The sequence below is a fragment of the Danio rerio genome, chromosome 14 (assembly GCF_052040795.2).
Source record: "Danio rerio strain M-AB ecotype USA chromosome 14, GRCz13ab, whole genome shotgun sequence".
NCBI lineage: Eukaryota > Metazoa > Chordata > Actinopteri > Cypriniformes > Danionidae > Danio > Danio rerio.
The window spans coordinates 12,850,001-12,869,290 of record NC_141034.1 but is presented as its reverse complement, the minus strand read 5'-3'; the positions used below and the strand labels follow the sequence as shown (position 1 = coordinate 12,869,290).

The 19,290-nt window shown below is 41.2% G+C and overlaps 2 protein-coding genes across 6 annotated transcripts in view; both read left to right on the top strand.

Annotated features, from left to right (window-relative positions):
* myot (myotilin) overlaps positions 1-19,290 on the top strand; it is an 85,170-nt gene that overhangs the window by 39,979 nt on the left and 25,901 nt on the right. For 2 of the 4 annotated variants that reach the window (XM_087281085.1, XM_087281084.1), the window contains exons 1-2: positions 14,279-14,394; positions 15,904-16,626. In XM_087281085.1, coding sequence (XP_087137211.1) covers positions 16,004-16,626 — 623 coding nt within the window. In that variant the 5' untranslated portion in view covers positions 14,279-14,394; positions 15,904-16,003. Of the gene's footprint in view, positions 1-14,278; positions 14,395-15,903; positions 16,627-19,290 lie in introns of those variants that run through there. The other 2 variants (XM_087281083.1, XM_087281082.1) reach the window with 1 other exon arrangement.
* The window catches only part of znf711 (ZFX family zinc finger ZNF711), a 280,678-nt gene continuing 273,894 nt past the window's right edge, over positions 12,507-19,290 (top strand). Inside the window, exon 1 of one of the 2 annotated variants that reach the window (XM_087280592.1) lies at positions 12,507-13,242. The gene's annotated coding sequence lies outside the window, so the exon portion shown is untranslated. The remainder of the gene's footprint in view (positions 13,243-19,290) is intronic. The other variant, XM_087280591.1, reaches the window with a different exon arrangement.

Genomic DNA, 19,290 nt, shown 5'->3' with positions numbered 1-19,290 from the left:
ACAGTCCAAAGACATGCGGTAGAGAAGAATTGGGTAGGCTAAATTGTCCGTAGTGTATGAGTGTTTGTGTGAATGTGTGTGTCGATGTTTCCTAGAGATGGGTTGCGGCTGGAAGGGCATTATCAGGCCAAAATCTGAAGTATAATGAGATTGTTTGACTTGTAGAGCCTTTTTCTGTATTATCAACACAAGGAAGACACAATTGTAATAAATGTGTATTTATTAACAAAATAGTTATCAAGGGTAACTACAATTACTAAATGTACAATACATGAAGTGCATATGCGAGTGATAAAGGTGATTAAGTTAAGATAAGGTAAACCTTATTCAACAATAACAAAGAACTGAGTAATTTATTGTTATTAATTAATATCAGTTATAAACATCTAATTAATTAGAATATTTTATACTGAAACACACTATGCCAAGGTCTAATTTAGAGGGTTGGAAAGTGGAATATTTACATTTCTGCCGTTGATGCAGTGGTTGGAAGAAGTTGGATGTTCTTGCAGATCTTAAAGCATGAAACGGGCAGACTTGGCTTCCTTGAGCTTTGAGTAGAAAAAATCGGGGATCTCTGGAGATGGTGGTTCAATGTCGGGGACACACCAATGTCTTTATCCTTGAGCGTGGAAATCTGTATATTCTGGAACACACAGAATTTGAGATTTCTGGAGATGGTGGTTCGATGTCGGGGACACACCGATGTCTTTATCCTTGAGCATGGAAATCTGTATATTCTGGAACACGCAGAATTTGAGATTTCTGGAGGTGGTGGTTCTGATGTTGGGGACAGTTCGACATTTTTTCCTTGAAGGTAGAGTTCCTGGAAATCTGGGACACGCAGATTTATTGAGGTGGTGGTCTTGAAGCTATGGTTTCAGACGCCTTGGATAAAGCACTGTGAATCCAATAACCAAATCCTTGCTGGAAAACGCAGCAAAAGTTCTGATACCCCTTTCGATACCACTCTTTGTTACTACCATGCTTTTGCACAACTCTTGCTCTAAACTGAACTACACTTCTGAATTACACTGAACAGAACCACCCTGAACTGAACCACTAAACCTTTTTGTTTTAGAGAATGTCTTTAATACTTTCTCTGGAAGGCGGGATTGAAAGGATGACACCTTTCAAATTCAGCATTGGTGTCGTCCATAATGTGGCCTGCATATGCATAGTCATAGTCCACCGGTTAACTATTATAATATTTACATATTTTCCTATGCATAATTCACTTTCTAAACCACATCTTATTTACCCAAGGCATTATTTGCAATATATAGAGTCTAAACATCACTATGTAATGTTGATCTTTACCCAAGCATTCATATATAAACCTTAATAAGCAAAGTTTGATACAGTGGAGTATTTAGCAGTAAATATTAAATATATACATGATCATTTAAATCTACAAGTATATGAAGTGAAATATTCCGTTTGTTTCTCTTTTGTGCAAAGTAAGTTCCCCTTCGGTTAGGGAACTTCAGTGCTATTAAGTGGATTTGATTTGAAAATCTACGAAATGGGAGGATTCGGTTCAGAAGCCGCTTGTCTGAAAGAGTATTGAACGGGCCAATGAAAGCAATGAATTGGCAGCGTAAGCTTACACAGGTGTGCTTCATTGCCAATTATCCCAGCATATAAGCACACCTGGAGCGAGCAAACGCCATCCTTTTCGCTTCAGAGACTTTCTGATCGAGTCGATGAGGGTTCCTCCTGCTGTGACCAGCGATTCTGAGCGAACGAGAGCATTCTCCCGGTCCAGAGTGTATACACGCAGCGGCAGACGGTCGAGCTGGGGTTCTCCCTTGCCTGGCGTTCTTTGGGTCCGGTCCTCCAGAGCGGTGCGTATAAAGTTGCAAACTTCACAGAAAAAGCAACACAGTCGTGCAGCACGTCCTTTTCAGGACGGCGCTCCGACTGTGCGTTTCTGGATGCGGTGGTTTCCTGTCCTCGGATGATGGGCACGGGCACTGCGTTACATGTCTGGGGGGTCCAGCATGCTAATGCGCTGCTCGCGGGCAGTTCATGTCGTCATTGCGATGCCATGACTGTTGCGCTGTAAAGATCGCGGCTAGCCTTTGCAAAAAAGCAAACCACCCCAGTTGTCCCCTGCTCTGCTGCGGGCACTCGGGCAGATCTGAGGGTTTCAGAGAGAGATAATCCGTGGCCCACGGGCCCGCGGACCTCTGTTAGATCTGTTAGACGGAAGCAATCCGTCTAACAGATGGTAGCCCTTACGCCTGATGACACTGGAGACCAGATGTCCACATCGGAGGGTGGGCTTTCATTGTCCGATGATGATCCAGACCCGCTCGCCCCGTCCGGGCAGGTGAGCGCTGTCACTACGGATCCTGAAACGGACATGTTAGCCGTGCTTTCCCGGGCTGCTTCGGCCGTGGGTTGGAGATGGTTTATCCCCCAGCTCGCGGCCGGACCGACTAGAGGGACGTTCCCTTCTACCCGGAGGTGCACAGTAGGCTCACGCGGTCTTGAAAAGCAGTTTTTTCTGCTCGTGCTACGTGTCCCTCCACCCTCACCACTCTTGACGGTGGAACAGCCAGGGGGTATGTGGCGATTCCTCAGGTTGAGTGCGCGATGGCGGTCAATCAGCGCGACGCCTCTTCTTGGCGGGGTCCGCCTCGTCTCCCATCCAAAGCCTGTAAGTTATCTGCCTCCCTCGGAGCTAGACCTTACATAGCTGCGGGCCAGGCTGCTTCCGCCTTGCATGCGATAGCCACCTACCAGCGCTACCAAGCGCAGGCGCTGGCCAAGCTGCATGAGGGTGGGTCCAACCCAGGCTTACGAGCTTCGCACTGCCGCCGACTTAGCTCTTTGGACTACTGAGTCCGCTGCGTGTGCGTTGGGGAGGACGATGTCCACATTAGTGATCCAGGATCGCCACTCCTGGCTGATATGCGCGAAGTCGACAAAGTCCGCTTTCTTGACTTCCCCATATCCCAAGCCAGGTTCGGCGACACCGTCTGTGAATTCACCCAGGAATTCAAGGCGGTGTGAGAGCAGTTGATGGGTGATGTCTTATCGGCGGTCCGTAGCCCGCTCCGCCCGCCGTGCCATTCATACCTGCTCCTCGCCGAAGGCGCCCTCCTACGAGAGCTGCTCCGCCCCCGCACACGCCTCTGACGAAGCGAGCGCGTCGGGCACCTCGGAAGCAGGCAGCCCCCCCTGTCCAGAACGCCGCTAAGTCCGGCAATGGACCGCGAAGCGTCCCTGGGACAGGCCATCTGGAGAAGAGGGAACTCTTCTCCAGAATGAGGAACATCATGAAAGAGCACTTTTCCATTTCCCCGGATGTGACAGCCCGAAATCTGCCAGTCTGGGACGCTATGCTTTCTAGCTTGCAGATTCGGTGCGTTTCGCCAGTGGCTCACGAGCGCTGGGAGGACGGTCTCCTTTCTCCCACCCCTCGAGCCTCCCCTCCGGAGCTCGGGTGCGGAGTGAGAGCAAATATCTCACCTCCAGCTTTTCCGTGGGACCCGCGCGCTTCCCGGATCAGCACACCCACTCCCCGCAGCCCCACTGCTGGTACGTCAGCGATTTCAGCGATGAGTCCATTAGCGAGAGCTCTGCCTGCCTGGTTAGCACGGGCCAGCTCTTCGCGGTGGCTCATACGCACAATCAGACTCGGCTATACGATTCAGTTTGCGAAACGGCCCTCCAAGTCATGGGTGTGTATTCACCAGGGTCAGCCCCCTGTCCGCCCCTGTCTTGCGAGAGGAGATTGTTGTCCTCCTGGTGAAGGATGCAATCGAGCCGCTCCCTCCAGCCGAGATGGAGAGCGGGTTTTACAGCCCACACTTCATCAGGCCCAAAAAAAGTGGTGGGTCACGGCCAATCCTAGATCTGCACGTTTTGAACCGCTGTCTGCACAAGCTGCCATTCAGAATGCTCACGCAGAAGCGCATCCTCTGGTGCGTTCGTCCTCTGGGTTGGTCTGCAGCATTAGACCTGATGGACGCGTATTTCCATGTCTCCACTCTTCCTCGCCACCGTCAGTTTCTGCGGTTTGCGTTTGAAGGTCGAGCTTGGCAATACAAAGCCCTCCCCTTCGGGCTCTCTCTGTCTCCGCGGGTCCTCACGAGGGTGCCTTAGCGCCCCTTCGGCTCGCGGGCATCTGCATACTCAATTTTCTTAACGACTGGCTGATTTTTTCCCTCTCTCGGAGAAATTGATTATGCACAGAGACAAAGTGCTCCGGCACTTCCACCTGTTGGGGTTTCAGGTCAACCGAGAAAAGAGCAAACTCGCCCCCGTGCAGAGGATCTCTTCTCTCGGGCTGGAGCTGGACTCGGTCACCATGGCAGCGCGCCTCTCCAGAGAGCGCGCTCAGCTGATGCTGTACTGTCTGAGAGAGCTCGACAGTAAAATAGTGGTCCCACTGAAACTATTCAGAGGCTCCTGGGGCATATGGCATCCGCAGCCGCTTCATGCCGCTCGGATTACTCTATATGAGACCACTTCAGCACTGGATTCACGATCGAGTCCCCAGACGCGCATGACACGCACGAACACCGAGTCTCTGTTACTGCGCTGTGTCGCCGCGCCCTCAGCCCTTGGAGCGACCCCTCGTTCCTACAGGCCTGGGTGTCTCTAGGACAGGTGTCCAGTCTTGTTGTCGTTTCAACAGACGCTTCCAACAAGGGCTGGGGGGCTGTGCGTTGCGGGCATGTGGCTGCGGACCTGTGGAAATGTACCCAGTTGCATTGGCATATCGCCTAGAGCTTTTGGCAGTGTTCCTCGCTCTCCACCGTTTTTTCCGGTGCTGGAGCGGCAACATGAGCTGGTCAGGACGGACAGTACGGCGGCGGGGGCATGCGCCGTATGGGGGTATGCGCTCTCGCCGCATGTCTCAGCTTGCCCGCCTTCTGCTCCTCTGGAGTCATCTGCGGCTAAAATCGCTGCACGGCATATTCAGGCAAGCACAACCGTGCAGCCGATGCGCTCTCACGGCAGCCTTACGTCCTGGAGAATGGAGACTCCACCCCGAGTCTGTTTAGCTGATATGGGCGCGATTCGGGGAAGCCCAGATCAATCTGTTGCTTCCCCCGAGATCGCTCATTGCCAGTTGTTCTTTCCCTGACGAGTGCTCTCGGCACGGATGCACTGGCTTACAGCTGGCCTCGGGGTATGCGCAAATACGCGCTTCCCCCAGTGAGCCTGCTCGCGTAGTTACTGTGCAAGGTCAGGGAGGACGAGGAACAGGTTGCTGGTTGCACCCCTCTGGCTCAACCGGACCTGGATGTCAGAGCTCTCCCTCGCGAAAGCCCTCCCCTGGCAGTTCCCTTCGAGAGAGCACCTACTCTCTCTCACCTACCTACTACCATTTGGCACCCTCGCCGATCTTTGGAGGTCCTTAGATGCGAGGAAGACTTAGGTAACCTCCGAGCGCGCCTATGCCCTGAAGTGGAGTCTATTCACTGAATGGTGTGTCTCTCGCAGAGAAGACCCCCGTAATTTGCCAGATCAGTGTTGTTCTTTCTTTACGCCGAGAGAAGCTGGAGAGCAGGCTGTCGCCCTCCACACTCAAGGTTACGTGGCTGCCATCTCCGCTCTCATGACACGGTGGCTGGCAGCACCGTGGGAACTCATAACCTCATCATCCGGTTTCTCAGGGGCGCTAAGCAAATAAATCCACCCCGCCCCCTCTCATGCTCTCTTAGGATCTCGCCCTCGTTACACAAGCCGCGTCAGATCCCTTCGATCCTCGACTCAGTATCTTTCTGTCCCTGAAGACAGCTCTGCTGGTTGCGTTGATATCGATTAGAGGGTCGGGGACCCGGAGGCATTTTTCGGTCAGTGACTCGTGCCTGTAATTGGGCTGGCTTCTCTCACGTCCTGAGACCCCACCCACGATATGTGCCCAAGGTTCCTACCACTCCATTTTAAAGGGCCATGAAACCCCCTCGTTTCAGCAGGGTGTTTTCACACCTCTACTTTGGAAAAAGTCAGAAAAGTGGGCGTGTCCAGCTCTGTTTAGGGGGGAGTGTCAGAGGAACTAAAGTGGGATGGTGTGGGAGTGTCTATTTGAGCACGCGCGAGTTTCAGTCAAAATACACACACATGAGAAAGTGATGATGTTTAACCTACATGGACATCTGTAGTCGAATTATTTGCCAAATTATAAAATGTTGGACTTTAACTGCAGTTTGGCTCTTTCATTCAGGGAATTCATTCATGCCCCTCGCGACAAACGAGATATTTGATTCGAGGATCTGCTCTAAGCGTGTATTTTTCATGCAATGTTTGATATCGCACGGCGAATGAGAGAAAAAAAAAACTCTGCATTTCCTGGAAACTTAGATACACACGACAGGTAGCGTCAAGTAGCGTCATTTTGTTATTCCGGTCACAAAATGCGGTGCTATGTTTGCACTCGGTGCAATAGTTAACTTAATTCGATACGAACAAACTGAATAAACAAAGAGCACTGGTCGCTCACTTACCAAATCTGTAGAGACAGGACAATCACCAGCAACTAGAGCCGCGTCTTTTTGAAGAGAATACTAACGTTACAAGCGAATCCGGATTTCAGCGTTTGCAGATGAGAACAGCTCTCAGGTAAACAATGTTCCTCCTTAGACACGTAAGTTATTGTTGTCGAGCGTCGCGTATACTGTTAATCCACATGTGATCCAGCTGAGCTCTCACAGAGAGAAAATGAAAACGAAACTTAATGGCAGCAAACTATAAAAGCAACACTTCACGCTTGTTTTGCCAACACAACGTGCCGTCTCTGTGGCGTAAACGCGGTGACACTAATGAATATTAATGAAGTTGCACAATAGAGCGCGCTGATTGGTTTGAACCAAGCCTTACTCATGCATTAATGCATCACACTGTAAGACGTAATAAGACTCACTCTAGCACAGACGCCCAGTCCGCACGCCGGAATACAACGCTATTATGTCATGACCGTGACGCAGCTTCAAAAATTCGTTTCAAACAGGAAGTATGAATTTGCTTGAAATAACGCAAAAACAACCAATTTACACTTTTTAGTGAAATATAGGTGTCCTAATAGTGTTTTTAGCAGTGTGGGACACATATATGACTGGCAACAGCTCAAAAAATGTGTTTTGGTGTTTCGTGACCCTTTAATACTAGGTAGTGAGCCTGCAAGCGCTGCCCTCGGAGGAGGCAGACCCAGCCCTTTCTTTATTGTCCAGTTCGCGTCTTGCGTATTATTCAGACCGCACTCAGAGTTTAGATCATCTGAGCAGCTCTTCGTCTGTTATGGCGGTCGGCAGCAGGGAAGTGCCGTACCGGAATATGTTTTCCCACTGGATTGTAGATGCCATTCTCTCGCTTATCAGAGCTGAGGTGAGCCGCGTCCCCCGAGAGTGCTTCGCATCCTCTCGAGCGTGCGCACGCAGAGCCTCTCTAACAGACATCTGTAGAGCTGCAGGCTGGGTGAAACCCAACTCATTTGCAAGGTTTTACAATCTGCGAGTGGAGCCGGTTTCCTCAAGGGTATTAGGTAACCCTTGGTGATTGAGGAAACAATTCGGTAGGGTGTTGAAACACGCTTGCTGCGCCATTCTCCCTAACACAGAAGTACGTGCGCCTTTTTATCTGTCAGTAAAGTTCCCCGTCAGGTGAGCCCTGCAGATTCCTCCGTGGAGCACTGCAGATTCCCCCCCAGCACTGACTCAGCGGAGGAGTCACTTGCTGGCCCACTACGTTGTAGGTCTGCCCGCTGGTCAGCCCCCCTCCTCGGGGAACGAAGGGTTACTTCTGTAACCTCGAACGTTTTCTGATCCATGTACCTCTCTGTTTCTTAACACATTAGTCTTTCAGATAAACAAAAGACAGATGGTCTCTGTCTCAATTGACACTTTCTGATGAGCTTAAAAAAAGGAACAGAGCTTAGTGTAAACTCTGCAGCATTTATTTATATTGGAAATTCATTTCCACAAGTTAAGTTCCTGGCTTTACCACTGATCACTACAACACCCTTTGTGTTTTTACGCCATCCGCTTAGATTGTTCAAATAGAGCACTATGTCCCTTCTCAACCTGATCATTAGTACAATACAAATTACCAAAACTATCAGATTGTATAGCTGATTTAAATAATTTAGTGACTAAAAATTCTTATCACTAAATTTAGACAAAACTCAAGTCTTGCTTATTGGAGCTAAAAACAATTGACAGAAAAAAAAACTAAAAAGCTGTCTGACCCTTAATGGATTTTCAGTTCAGTCCTTGTCTTCAGTCAAAATTGTTAAGTGATTTTTGATAACAACCTGTCATTTGAAGGCCACATTTTAAGCGTTTGTAAAACTGAATTTTTTATCTTAAAAAAAAGGTTCTACAGCCCAAAATGAAAAAAGGTTGGGACAGTATGGAAAATGCAAATAAAAAAAGAAAGTAGTGATTTCTAAATATACTCAGACTTGTATTTCAATATAGATAATTCAACAAAGTTTATTAAATGTGTTCCTCGTGACTTTTATTAACTAATTTATTTATTATTATTTAAAAAAAATGTTTTTGCAACACTTGCAAAAGTGGCAAAACAGTAAAGTATTTACCTCTTTGTAATGCTGACATTACATTTCAAAACACTTAAAATACATTTAGGGACATGAGACATCACGTTGTGAAGTGTTTTAGGTGTAGATTTGTCCCATTCTTCCTGCAATTAAAAAAAAAAAATGGGTAACAGTATGGAATCTTACTTGTTGCGTTTTGTACCTCAAAATGGGCCACACATTCTCTATTGGAGATAGTTCATGCCTGCAGACAGGCCAGTCTGTAAAGTATCCTTTTCTTCTGTAGCAATGTGTGCAGAATGTGGTTTTGCTTAGTCTGTTGATTTAGGCAGCATACTTGAAAAAGGCAGCATATTTTGCTCTAAAACCTCTATTAACTTTTCAGCATTAATGGTGCATTACAGAAGTACAAGTTACCTTTGCCAAGGGCACTGACACAATCGATACAATGACAGACCCTGGCTTTTGGATTTGTTGCTGGTAAAAGATGATCTGGATGATTTATTTTTTTCTTTGGTTCGGAGCACACAGCATCTTTTTCTCCAAAAAAATACCTGAAATACTGATACATCTGACCAAAGTACACATTTTCACTGTGTGATGGTCGATCCCGGATGCCTCCGAGCCCAGAGTTGCTGTTTCTGGACTTTATTAACATAAGGCTTCTTTTTGGCACAGTGTAGTTTTAACTGCCATTTGTGGATATATATTGTGGTCCTTGACAAAGGTTTGCCAAAATAGACCCGAGCCCATGTGGTAATATCACTTATAGGTGAATGACAATTTTTGATGCAGTGCCCCCTGAAGGATCAGAGATCACAGTTGTTCAGCTTAGGCTTGCTTACTTGTCTTTGCGCAATGAAATTTCTCCAGGTTTCTTGAATGTTTTAATTATGTTATGCACTGTTTAAGGTGAAATATCCAAATGTCTTTTATATTTTTTGTTGAGGAACATTGTTTTAAAACATTTCAATAATTTTCTCATGTATTTGTTGGTGAACAGGCGATCCTTGGCTCATCTTTACTCCTAAAGGACTAAATCTTTCTTGGATTCTGCTTTTGCATTTAATCATAATTATAATCACCTGTTGACATCACATGTTTCAAATCATGTCATTATTTAACCAATTAACTTGATTAATAACCCTAAAATGCTTCTGTATCAACTTTAAATTGGATTGTGTTGCAGGTCTGAATGACTGGAAAGGATGTGTATTTACAAATGAAATGAAGTTGACCAGACGAAACATGAAATATATTGTGTTCAAATTGTCTGCAATAAAACTCACATAAATGAAAAAAAAAGGCACATAAATTGAGAAATTCCTACTTTGAAAAACCTCAAAAATTCTGTTTAATTTATCTGGTTTTGTGAAAAACGATTATGAAAATGTTTAGAATAAACCTTTTTTATGAACGTGTGAAGGGTTACCAAAATGTTTGGTTGCTTGTGCAAGATATGAGGAACAACACTTGGACATTGTGTGAAATTTGGTATTACAATAAGTTTAAAGTGCCCAAAGTTATCAAATTATTGTTATTAGGATTTAAACAGGCATAATTTTGACACTTAGCACTACATTTTTTAGGGTTAGGGCTTGAACTACTTTACATGTTGCGAGGCATTATAAAAGTATTCATTTATTCATTATACATTCAATATTTATTATAAAAGTACTTTTGACATTTGATTATAATATTATGATGGCAGATATTTTTTTTTAAATGATGAGGTACACAGATACATCATTTATAACAAGCACAACTAATTTTTGAGTTTATGCCAAGTTAAATGCTTCAGCATACCAAGAAATTTTTGTGAAACATTACTTGTAGTACTGTTTTGGGGATAATTGTTTGCTGTTTCAATATGGCAGCATACTAGTCCACAAAGCAAGATCCATAAAGAAAGTTGATAAATGCATATGCACAGCAAATTTTAGATAGTAGATTTAACTACCTTAGAGTTCAAATTAACACTCCCTCAGAGTTTATATAGGAACCACTATAAGTGTTAAAAATAACACTTTTGAAAGTGTTAACATTGTCAACACCAAGAGAGTGTTAATTAGCAAACTCTTATTGTGTAAAATATCTGTTAAATTTACGAAAAAATACCAGCAGCTGTGGTTGCCAGAATCTTTCTGTGAAAAACATGGAAGTGTTATATAACTGTATAAATTTACAAAAAATAACCATATTTCATGAACTAATACAATGTTCAGTTTACAAAATCATAGCTTAGTGCAAAAAAATGTAAAGTCTTTAGATGCAATAATGTTTTCATGTGTGATTGCAATTAGCAAACATATTTTGACTGCATTAGTAACTACACAGTTACCTTTACACAAAAGAAGATGCAGCATAACATCAAATACTCTTAGTTCATCTTGGACTTGAACAGAGATGCTATTATCCTCCACAATGGTGACACAAAAACCGTTTAGCTGTTTTTTTTTTTTTTTTTTCATTTTTAGATTTTACAGAAAAATACCAGCAGTTGTGGTTGCCAGTAATCTGCTGTTTTTAACATTCATAAATTCAGTTTACAGAATATTTCTGTTAAAACACATTTAACAGTCTGTATTTTTTTTATCGATCTCACACTGCAAATTTTAGGTTTAATAGATTTAACTACCTTAGAGTTAAAATTAACACTCCCTCAGAGTTTATATGGGAACCACTATAAGTGTTAAAATAACACTTTTGAAAGTGTTAAAATGTTTAACACCCAGAGTGTTAGTTAGCAAACTCTTATTGTGTAAAATATCTGTTAAATGTATGTCAAAATACTGGCAGCAGTGGTTGCCAGTAATCTGCTGTTTTCAACATTTTACATTCGTAAATTCAGTTTCCAGAATATTTCTGTTAAAAACAAATCCCATAGTCTGTATTTTTTATTCGAAAACACGTAAGCCTTAAATTCCAGAGCAAAATCCTAACTAGTTAATGAGACAATTAAGTGTCTAATTAAAGGAGGATTGAGAATTGTTGATGAACAACTGTTAACAAGCAGAATCACTGAAGGAAAGAAAAACACAAGCCAAAACGAAAGATGAAATCAACTGAGAAAAAAAAAATCTACATAAAATAATAATCAATAAAAATAAAACAAATTACACAATAAAAAATGTTATTTTTCAACATCTTTAAAAAAAAACATATCACATTAAACAACTTATCATGGAGCTTCACCTATTACTGACCTTTGACTTTATTTCTGTCATGTGAACAAAAGCTCTTAATGAAATTTCTGTTGTTCATTTGAAGTCACCAGTCAACTTCTTGCTGTAATTGTCTTTTATTTTTGCTGCTATAGTTAGTGTTAATCACACTATTTATACATATAGCATGAAGAGCCGAAATTAAATTAAAGTGTCTGTTTGAAGAGATTATTTATGATATCATAGCCATCCTTTCCTGCTTGTTTTTTAATTCAGTATCATATTAGTTATGTGTGAGAAATAAATAATATACATAAATGAAACCACTGAAGCTCCAATAAAATAAAAACAATATTTACAATGAGAATGTTTGATCTATGGCAGAACTTAAAAATACCCAGACATCAACAATTAGTCTTTGAATCTCAATAATGGTGACAAACAAAAAAATTAAAATCAAGTAAAAAAAAACACTACTGAACTATCACCTCCCAAAAACAACACAAAATAAAGGAAAAGAAAGAGATTGTAAGAACATAAAGCTGCATAATTTATTCATGCTGCAATGCATGCTGGGAGCTTTGTACTATGCTGGCACCCAGCATGCATTGCGGCATGAACTATGCAGCTTTTTTTTTTTTAGCCACCACGGTTGAGGTTCATATCCTGATTCTTGATGCCTGTGTGTCATAAAAAGTATGCTGGAGCTTGAATGTTTAGTGCATGACACTATAATTATTAATTGCATCCAAATTGTTTGTTGAATCTTCTATGAAAAGCAGCAGAATGCAAGTAGTATTTTCCCTTGCAGTTTTAATACAACCATATTTGCATATTTTTATTAATCAGTTTATTTAACACCTGATATTATATCTAAAACAATTAAGCACAAACAGTATAGTTCATCTTGACCTTTCTTGCTATAGCTGATGAGTTTTAGAAACACAGCCATAACAGTCAGAGAAACATTAGAATATAAGAGTAAAGCTTCAAGAGCTCAAATAAGCAGCCTCTGATCTCTATGATGGTGAGGTCAAATGAAATATTTTTAATAAAAAAAATAAACCTCTGTTCATTGTCAAACATTCTTACAGAAATGAAGTCAAACAGTAATCAGTGAAGCTGCTTATACTATTATTTAAAAAAGTTGTTTAATCCTCTGTTTTAATTCAGTTGGTTTGGTGTAAGGCTGTGTCAGTAGTTTTATTTCTTCCTTCAATTTCTTATTCCTTTAGTGATTGTGCTTGTTAACAGCAGGTGTTCAACAGCAGGTGTCTGAATTCACTTATTTGTGGTCATTCCCTCTGTCTAGTGGACTAAACTAATTGACCAATTTATGGGCCAGGTGAATGAGGGTGTGGCGAGATTTCAGACACTCTGATTAGTTTCTCAAATACAAGGGTTTTCTACAAAGGTAGATCCATGTTACTCTGTGTGACAAGGAGGCAAATCAGCTTCTAGCGCCGAGAGGGTTATTTTACCTTTATCTAACTCCAGAATTTTAACACTTTACTCTGAATTACCACAACACTTGAAATTTAACACCAATGAATTTGCTGTGTGCCCTGCACAAACTTCTGAACTCAACCCAACAGAACACCTTTGGGATGATATTAAGAGGAAACTATAATGCAGACATTGTCATCCAACAAATTTAAAAGCAAAATATTTGCAATAAGCTAGCAGTGTTACACAGTAAACGTAAATTCACTGATTACAGAAATGCAAACAATTATTAATTGCATGTAATGTGTATTTATACAGCACATTTATTGTGTATGGCCATACACCCAAAGCGCTTCATAACCATGAGGGGGATCTCTCCACACCACCAGTGTGCAGCATCCATTTAGATGATGCGATGGCAGCCACAGACAACAATGCCAGTGTGCTCACCATACTCCAGCTATTGGTGAAGTGAAGAGACAGCGCCCCGCTGACAGTATAGTGTCCATTTCACTTTTACTGGGGCATTAGGACTCACACAGACCACAGGTTGAGCACCCCCTGCTGGCCTCTCCAACGCCACTTCCAACAGCAACCTAGTTTTTCCATGTGGTCTCCCTCCCAGGTACTGACCAGGCTCAGCCCTGCTTAGCTTTAGTGAGTAACCGATCTTGGGCTGCAGGGTGATATGGCTGTGGCAATTAAAATATAGACAAAATATATATCCGGTAAACCAAAGGATCAATGGCTTAGAACAATCTAATCATTTTGAATAGAGAGTTATGTTGTATGTCGTACTTAGATTTACTCAGCATTCCTTGCCAGTGCCATATTTAGCTTGCTAAGTTGGGGGTGATAGAGCCACTCTACAGTTGAACTGATTTTAATGAAACAGCTTGATGTACTGAACTCATTTCATATTAATGCTACTTTACTACTTTATTTGTTTATTTCTGTAAAGCAGTATTGACACAATGTGGTTTTTATGAAGTACAATAGAAATTCTTGATCCTTGATTAGTTTTTAAATATTCAAGGCCAAGTTTAGATCATTCACCAATTGAATGGGTGGTTCTTTAAGAATGGTGGGGGCATGTGCCTACTGCCTTCACATAGTTTTCTATAAATATCCAGCCCAACAGTATCTCATTGAGTGAAATATAGTTCCTGTTGTTGAAATAGAGGCAAGTGGCAGACAAACCACACTACCTTCAACCTTTTAAATCAACCTGATCTTACTGGCCAGGAAACCCATATTACAAAGCAGGTAAGCACAATATTTGTGATCTAGATTATCAACTCCTTATATGTATATAGTATATATTGATTCTTTTTTTGAAGTTTATTTCATTGCATTTGCCATTCTTATATGCAGGTAAATTTAAATGTGTAATTTGTTTTATAAACAATTAGGTTTTTAGTCAATCTGTAGGTCATATAGAGGGTCAAACAATATGACTATGGTTGTTACTGAAGCTTTTTGACATTTCACTCATTGCTGTGTTTGTGCCATAAATATTTGATGAAAATCGTTTAATGTTGTGATACAGAGGTGTCTATATAGGCTGCAAAATGTAATAATTCATCCTGCTAAAGGCTCAAATTTTATGTAAACCAACAGTTAATCAAACATTTCTGTGAAGCCATTGCCCTTCTTTACTTACAAGAAATACATGAATTAAATATGTATTAATTTGACACAAACTGTCAGTCCAAACTGTATCTGTTTTGGAGCTCAGTACTACCATCATGGACAATGACCACAATTGAGTAACTTAAGGTGCTAATTAGAATTGTTATAAATAATGCCATTCTTGTTTATACAAATACTTCTTTCCAGTTGTTACTAGAAAAAAAAACACAGTGCCATTGTGGAGTAAATGATTTTACGTCAGCTCAGTTCTTTATTCAAAAATGACCTCCAAAAGAGGGTAACTCAGTGCCAGTGTAGCCGTAAATGAACTGCACCTGCCACGTCTGTCAGACAAAACCCCAAAGACTTTTTTTAGCAGCATGGCTTTTGCATAGAAACACGCCAGCAGCGGCATTATTCAATGTTATGAACACTTGTTTATCTAATAATATTATTAACACCTGAATAAATTATAAAAAATGTACTTTAAATAAGGTCTTATGTGACTATTTCTGAAAATCAGCACTGTTTGTGTGTGGCGTATAGGGTTGACTGTTATTCAGTGTCTTTTAAAATATAGTGTAAAGAGAAATGTAATGGTTTTCTCGTAGTGTGTTATACATTATGTATGGATACTATTTTTGTTCCTGTTGTAATAGAGGCCAAATTGTAACATCTGTGCTGGTTTACTCATCTGTTACTGGTGTACTCTGATGAATCTACTTTTTAGTTTTCTTATAGGTGCATGTAAATTCCATGCCATCTATTTAATTCCACTTCGCATAATATTTAGCATGGTACCTTATTCAACTTTGAGATCATTGTGGTCGTAGATTCTAGGCATTGGACAACCACACCAATGTTTGAGCCCAGTTGCCCAATGAAAGTTATGTCAGAGAACGTATGTTGTCTCTGGCACAATGTAAGCAAGCACAGTGAAATTCATCATAATCAGTGATGCTGTCTATGTCTCAATGCATTATTTAAGCATGATTTAGTGTGCCTGTATTTTTAAATTTTACCTGTAAAACATTGTCACGTTGCAAAATGCCTCTTAATAGTCACTAGACTGCATATCATCAGTGACATTTTTTTTTTTTTGCTTGGCATAAGTAATCTAAGTCTAAATGTTCTTTCCAACAGGGTACTGGAGTCTGGCATTAAAAAGGTTGAGTCTCTCCCAGACACTGACAGCGAACAGAGTTCTGTCAGTAAGGTGGCTGAAGATACAAACCTCTCCCCAATGATCAAACTTGATTCTCCACCAAAGGGAGTTAAAAACAGTGTTCCACATCCATTCCTTCTCACCAGCAAGCTGAATAAACAAGTAGAATCCAAGGGCAGTGCCACGAATGTGGCTGACCTGCCCACCTTTTCACCATCATTGTACCCTCCAAGTGCTTTTAATTATGAGCGCCCTCGCCATTTTATCCAGTCCCTGCCCAGTTTCCACACACATGACACTGAGACCAGCAAGCCAAATGATCTTTGTGTTCCAGCTACAACTCCTGCACCCTTAGTGACCCCTCCTCTTCATGCACCCACTCAGACATTAATGTGTTCCAGCATGACTTTGATTCCTAAAGCAAGGAGTACTCCAAACAGTGAGAATCTATCACCAGCAGCTTTCCTATCATCAGTCCTGCCTTCACCTCCAAGCTGCCAGTCAAAATGCCTTTCCATACCTCAATCACCCAGGCACTCCTCTAGATCACCCAGCCCAACACAAAAGGTCCAAGAACCACCCCTATCTCCTTCAAATCAGTTACGGAATCTCCCTGCCCGGATACCTCCAGATACATTGAAAACTACAGCTCGATCTCTGCAGTCTTCACCTGTGCCCCATATTACATATACATCCAACATGTAAGTATTATCACTCAAATGACTACTCTAAAACAATGTTACGTATGATATGGTACAACCAGACCCTTTAGAAGGTCTGAACTCTATCACAAATGTAATTGTCTAAAGGCCACACGAGTAGCCATATTACTGATATTCATTCATTCATTCATTTTCTTTTCGAATTAGTCCCTTTATTATTCTGGGGTCATTACAGTAGAATGAAGCGCCAACTTACCCATCATATGTTTTACGCAGCGGATGCGCTTCCAGTCGCAACCCATGTCTGGGAGACAACTTTAAATGTAAAATCAGTGGGCTTTATTTATGAAACAAGCAAACAGCAAAAAATGGGTGCACAATCATATCAATGCAAAACCTTTTATTATTTTTTATTATTATGCATATGAGCAGTAAGGTATGATCTAATCTAACATTTGGTCTCAGTTTGTGTATTGATGTTTTCAATTAGCACATTAGGTACCTGATTGGATGTCTAAAAGATAATTATTAAGATTATTTGTTTTCTTTTATTTCTGGCTGTAGTTAAACAAGTGCGTATTTAAGTACGTTCGTACACAAGTATGATTTGTCATGTTTCATTACATTAAAACGTTATCATTTTCATACTTATAGTACTTAGAGTACAATGTAATTGTTTGAAATGTGTTTTAAAAAGAGATCCATGTAAGATGTTTTTGCCAAAAGTACATATACCTAAAAGGTATCAGTTGGCTCTTGAATTTGTTTGCTGTTAATCACAGCAATAGATGAATGGTCCTGCTGTGATTTATGAAAGGCTGCTACTATTATTTTTTCTAATAATGCAATCCTAATTTGCATTAATTTGTCTTATTGATTTGTGTTTTATTTTGTAGTTTGCATTAGAATTTATTAATAAAGAAAACATTAGAAGTTTGATACACCCGAAAAAAAAGTTAAATATACCCTTTTCGAAGTTTCAATATATGAAAAAAATATAGATATTTAATTAATTTTTTAGCATTGGAATATATTTGCATTTTTGAAGATTCGCATTTAGCAGCTGATGTTTTAATCACACTGGTGTGATTGTAGATATCAAAGGGGGAAATTCATTACAAGTAGATTTTCAGGAATCAAGTTATTCTACCATAAAAATGTGTGTTCTGTGCCAGAGTGTCTGTCTTTGTTTTGGTCTCTGTAATCCACCCAATTGCTTTAGTCTCTATAATCCACTCAATAACCAATTATATTTTAGCATCTCGAGTTGCCTTGGTGGAAACACAACATATTTCATTTTAGTCTTGAAGACTGCATTTATGCAGCCATGGCCAAAATTGCAACCTGTGGAGGACAACAGCATCCTCCAAAATGATATACTTCAAGTAAAACTGAGAGATACTGAAAGTAAAACTGAAACTTATGTATACAGTGCAGTACTTTAAATGTCCAATAGGTGGGGGGTCAAAGCCGCATATGGCTATATACGACTGCACAACAATAATAATGATTTAAAAATATATGTTTTGGAGGGGCGAATCTCGTTATATTGTTTTAGTTAGTTGCGGGCTGGAAGGGGGGGGGGGGATGTCTGCAAATGGCCCACAAGCTTGCAGTTTGAGACCCCTGTTGTACAGAGATTTTTTAATATTTCTTAGCTGCAATCGGGATTTTACAAAAATGAATCCAGAAAAGGCCAAAGCAAAGCAAACACAACTAGATTACTATGGTATAAAAACAACATGATAAAAAACAGAGATTGACTTAGAATGTCACTTACCTGTTCTTTAGTAATTTGTTTGACAGAGTGCTGACATTGCAGATCAGCCAATCGGATTTGAAAACCAGACAGAACTGCTGTATATATAGATATTAGAGCTGCACATTTAATTGTAAAAAGATTGCGATCTCGATTTGACCCCCTAGACGATCTTAATCCAGCATTTCTACAATTCTGTCAATCATATTTTCAAGTTAAGGAGAGAAGCAATGGTGGCCGCACAAGTCTTCACATTGTTTTACATACGTTGTTCAGCAAGGTGGACACCTCCAAATGGTGTAGAAAGAGTCACATGCTGTATTTATAAGATATAATTCACCTCAAAAATGTCATTTCTGTTTTCATGTAATGTATTTGCAACCGCAAAATCACACGTGACGTGAGCTGACTGTCAGCTGTTACTACAGAGAGAGCAGTAGCCGCGTGCCTCTAAATGAACTAATGAAGTCGACTTTAGTGAACTGAACCTGCATATGCTGTGATAAACAGGTAATAAAGTTGTAAATAACATTCAGGTTGTTGCACATCGTTTTGGAAGTGAACCGCTCTTAGCAGTGATAATGAAACCGAAAGCGTACACAGTGTTGGGAGATGAAGCAGACTGATTCCAGCCCAAAAAGTATCCAAAACCCACCGAAATGCAAAAACCCACCCAGACTTATGTATTCACGAAAATCACATCAGTGACAGGTTTTAAGCAGAAAATGACAGACAGTAAGCATGTGTCTCAAACACAATAATTCAAAACATCAGAATTATCATCAGCATTAATGACCTGGACAAACCTAAAGTCTGTTCAAGTCCACCATTCCAAGTCTATCCAAATTTAACATTTTAACCAACAGTACAGCTACACGAAGCCTATTGCTTTTTTAAAACATGTTTGAGAATAACAATAATAATAGCCTATCTACATCTACAGT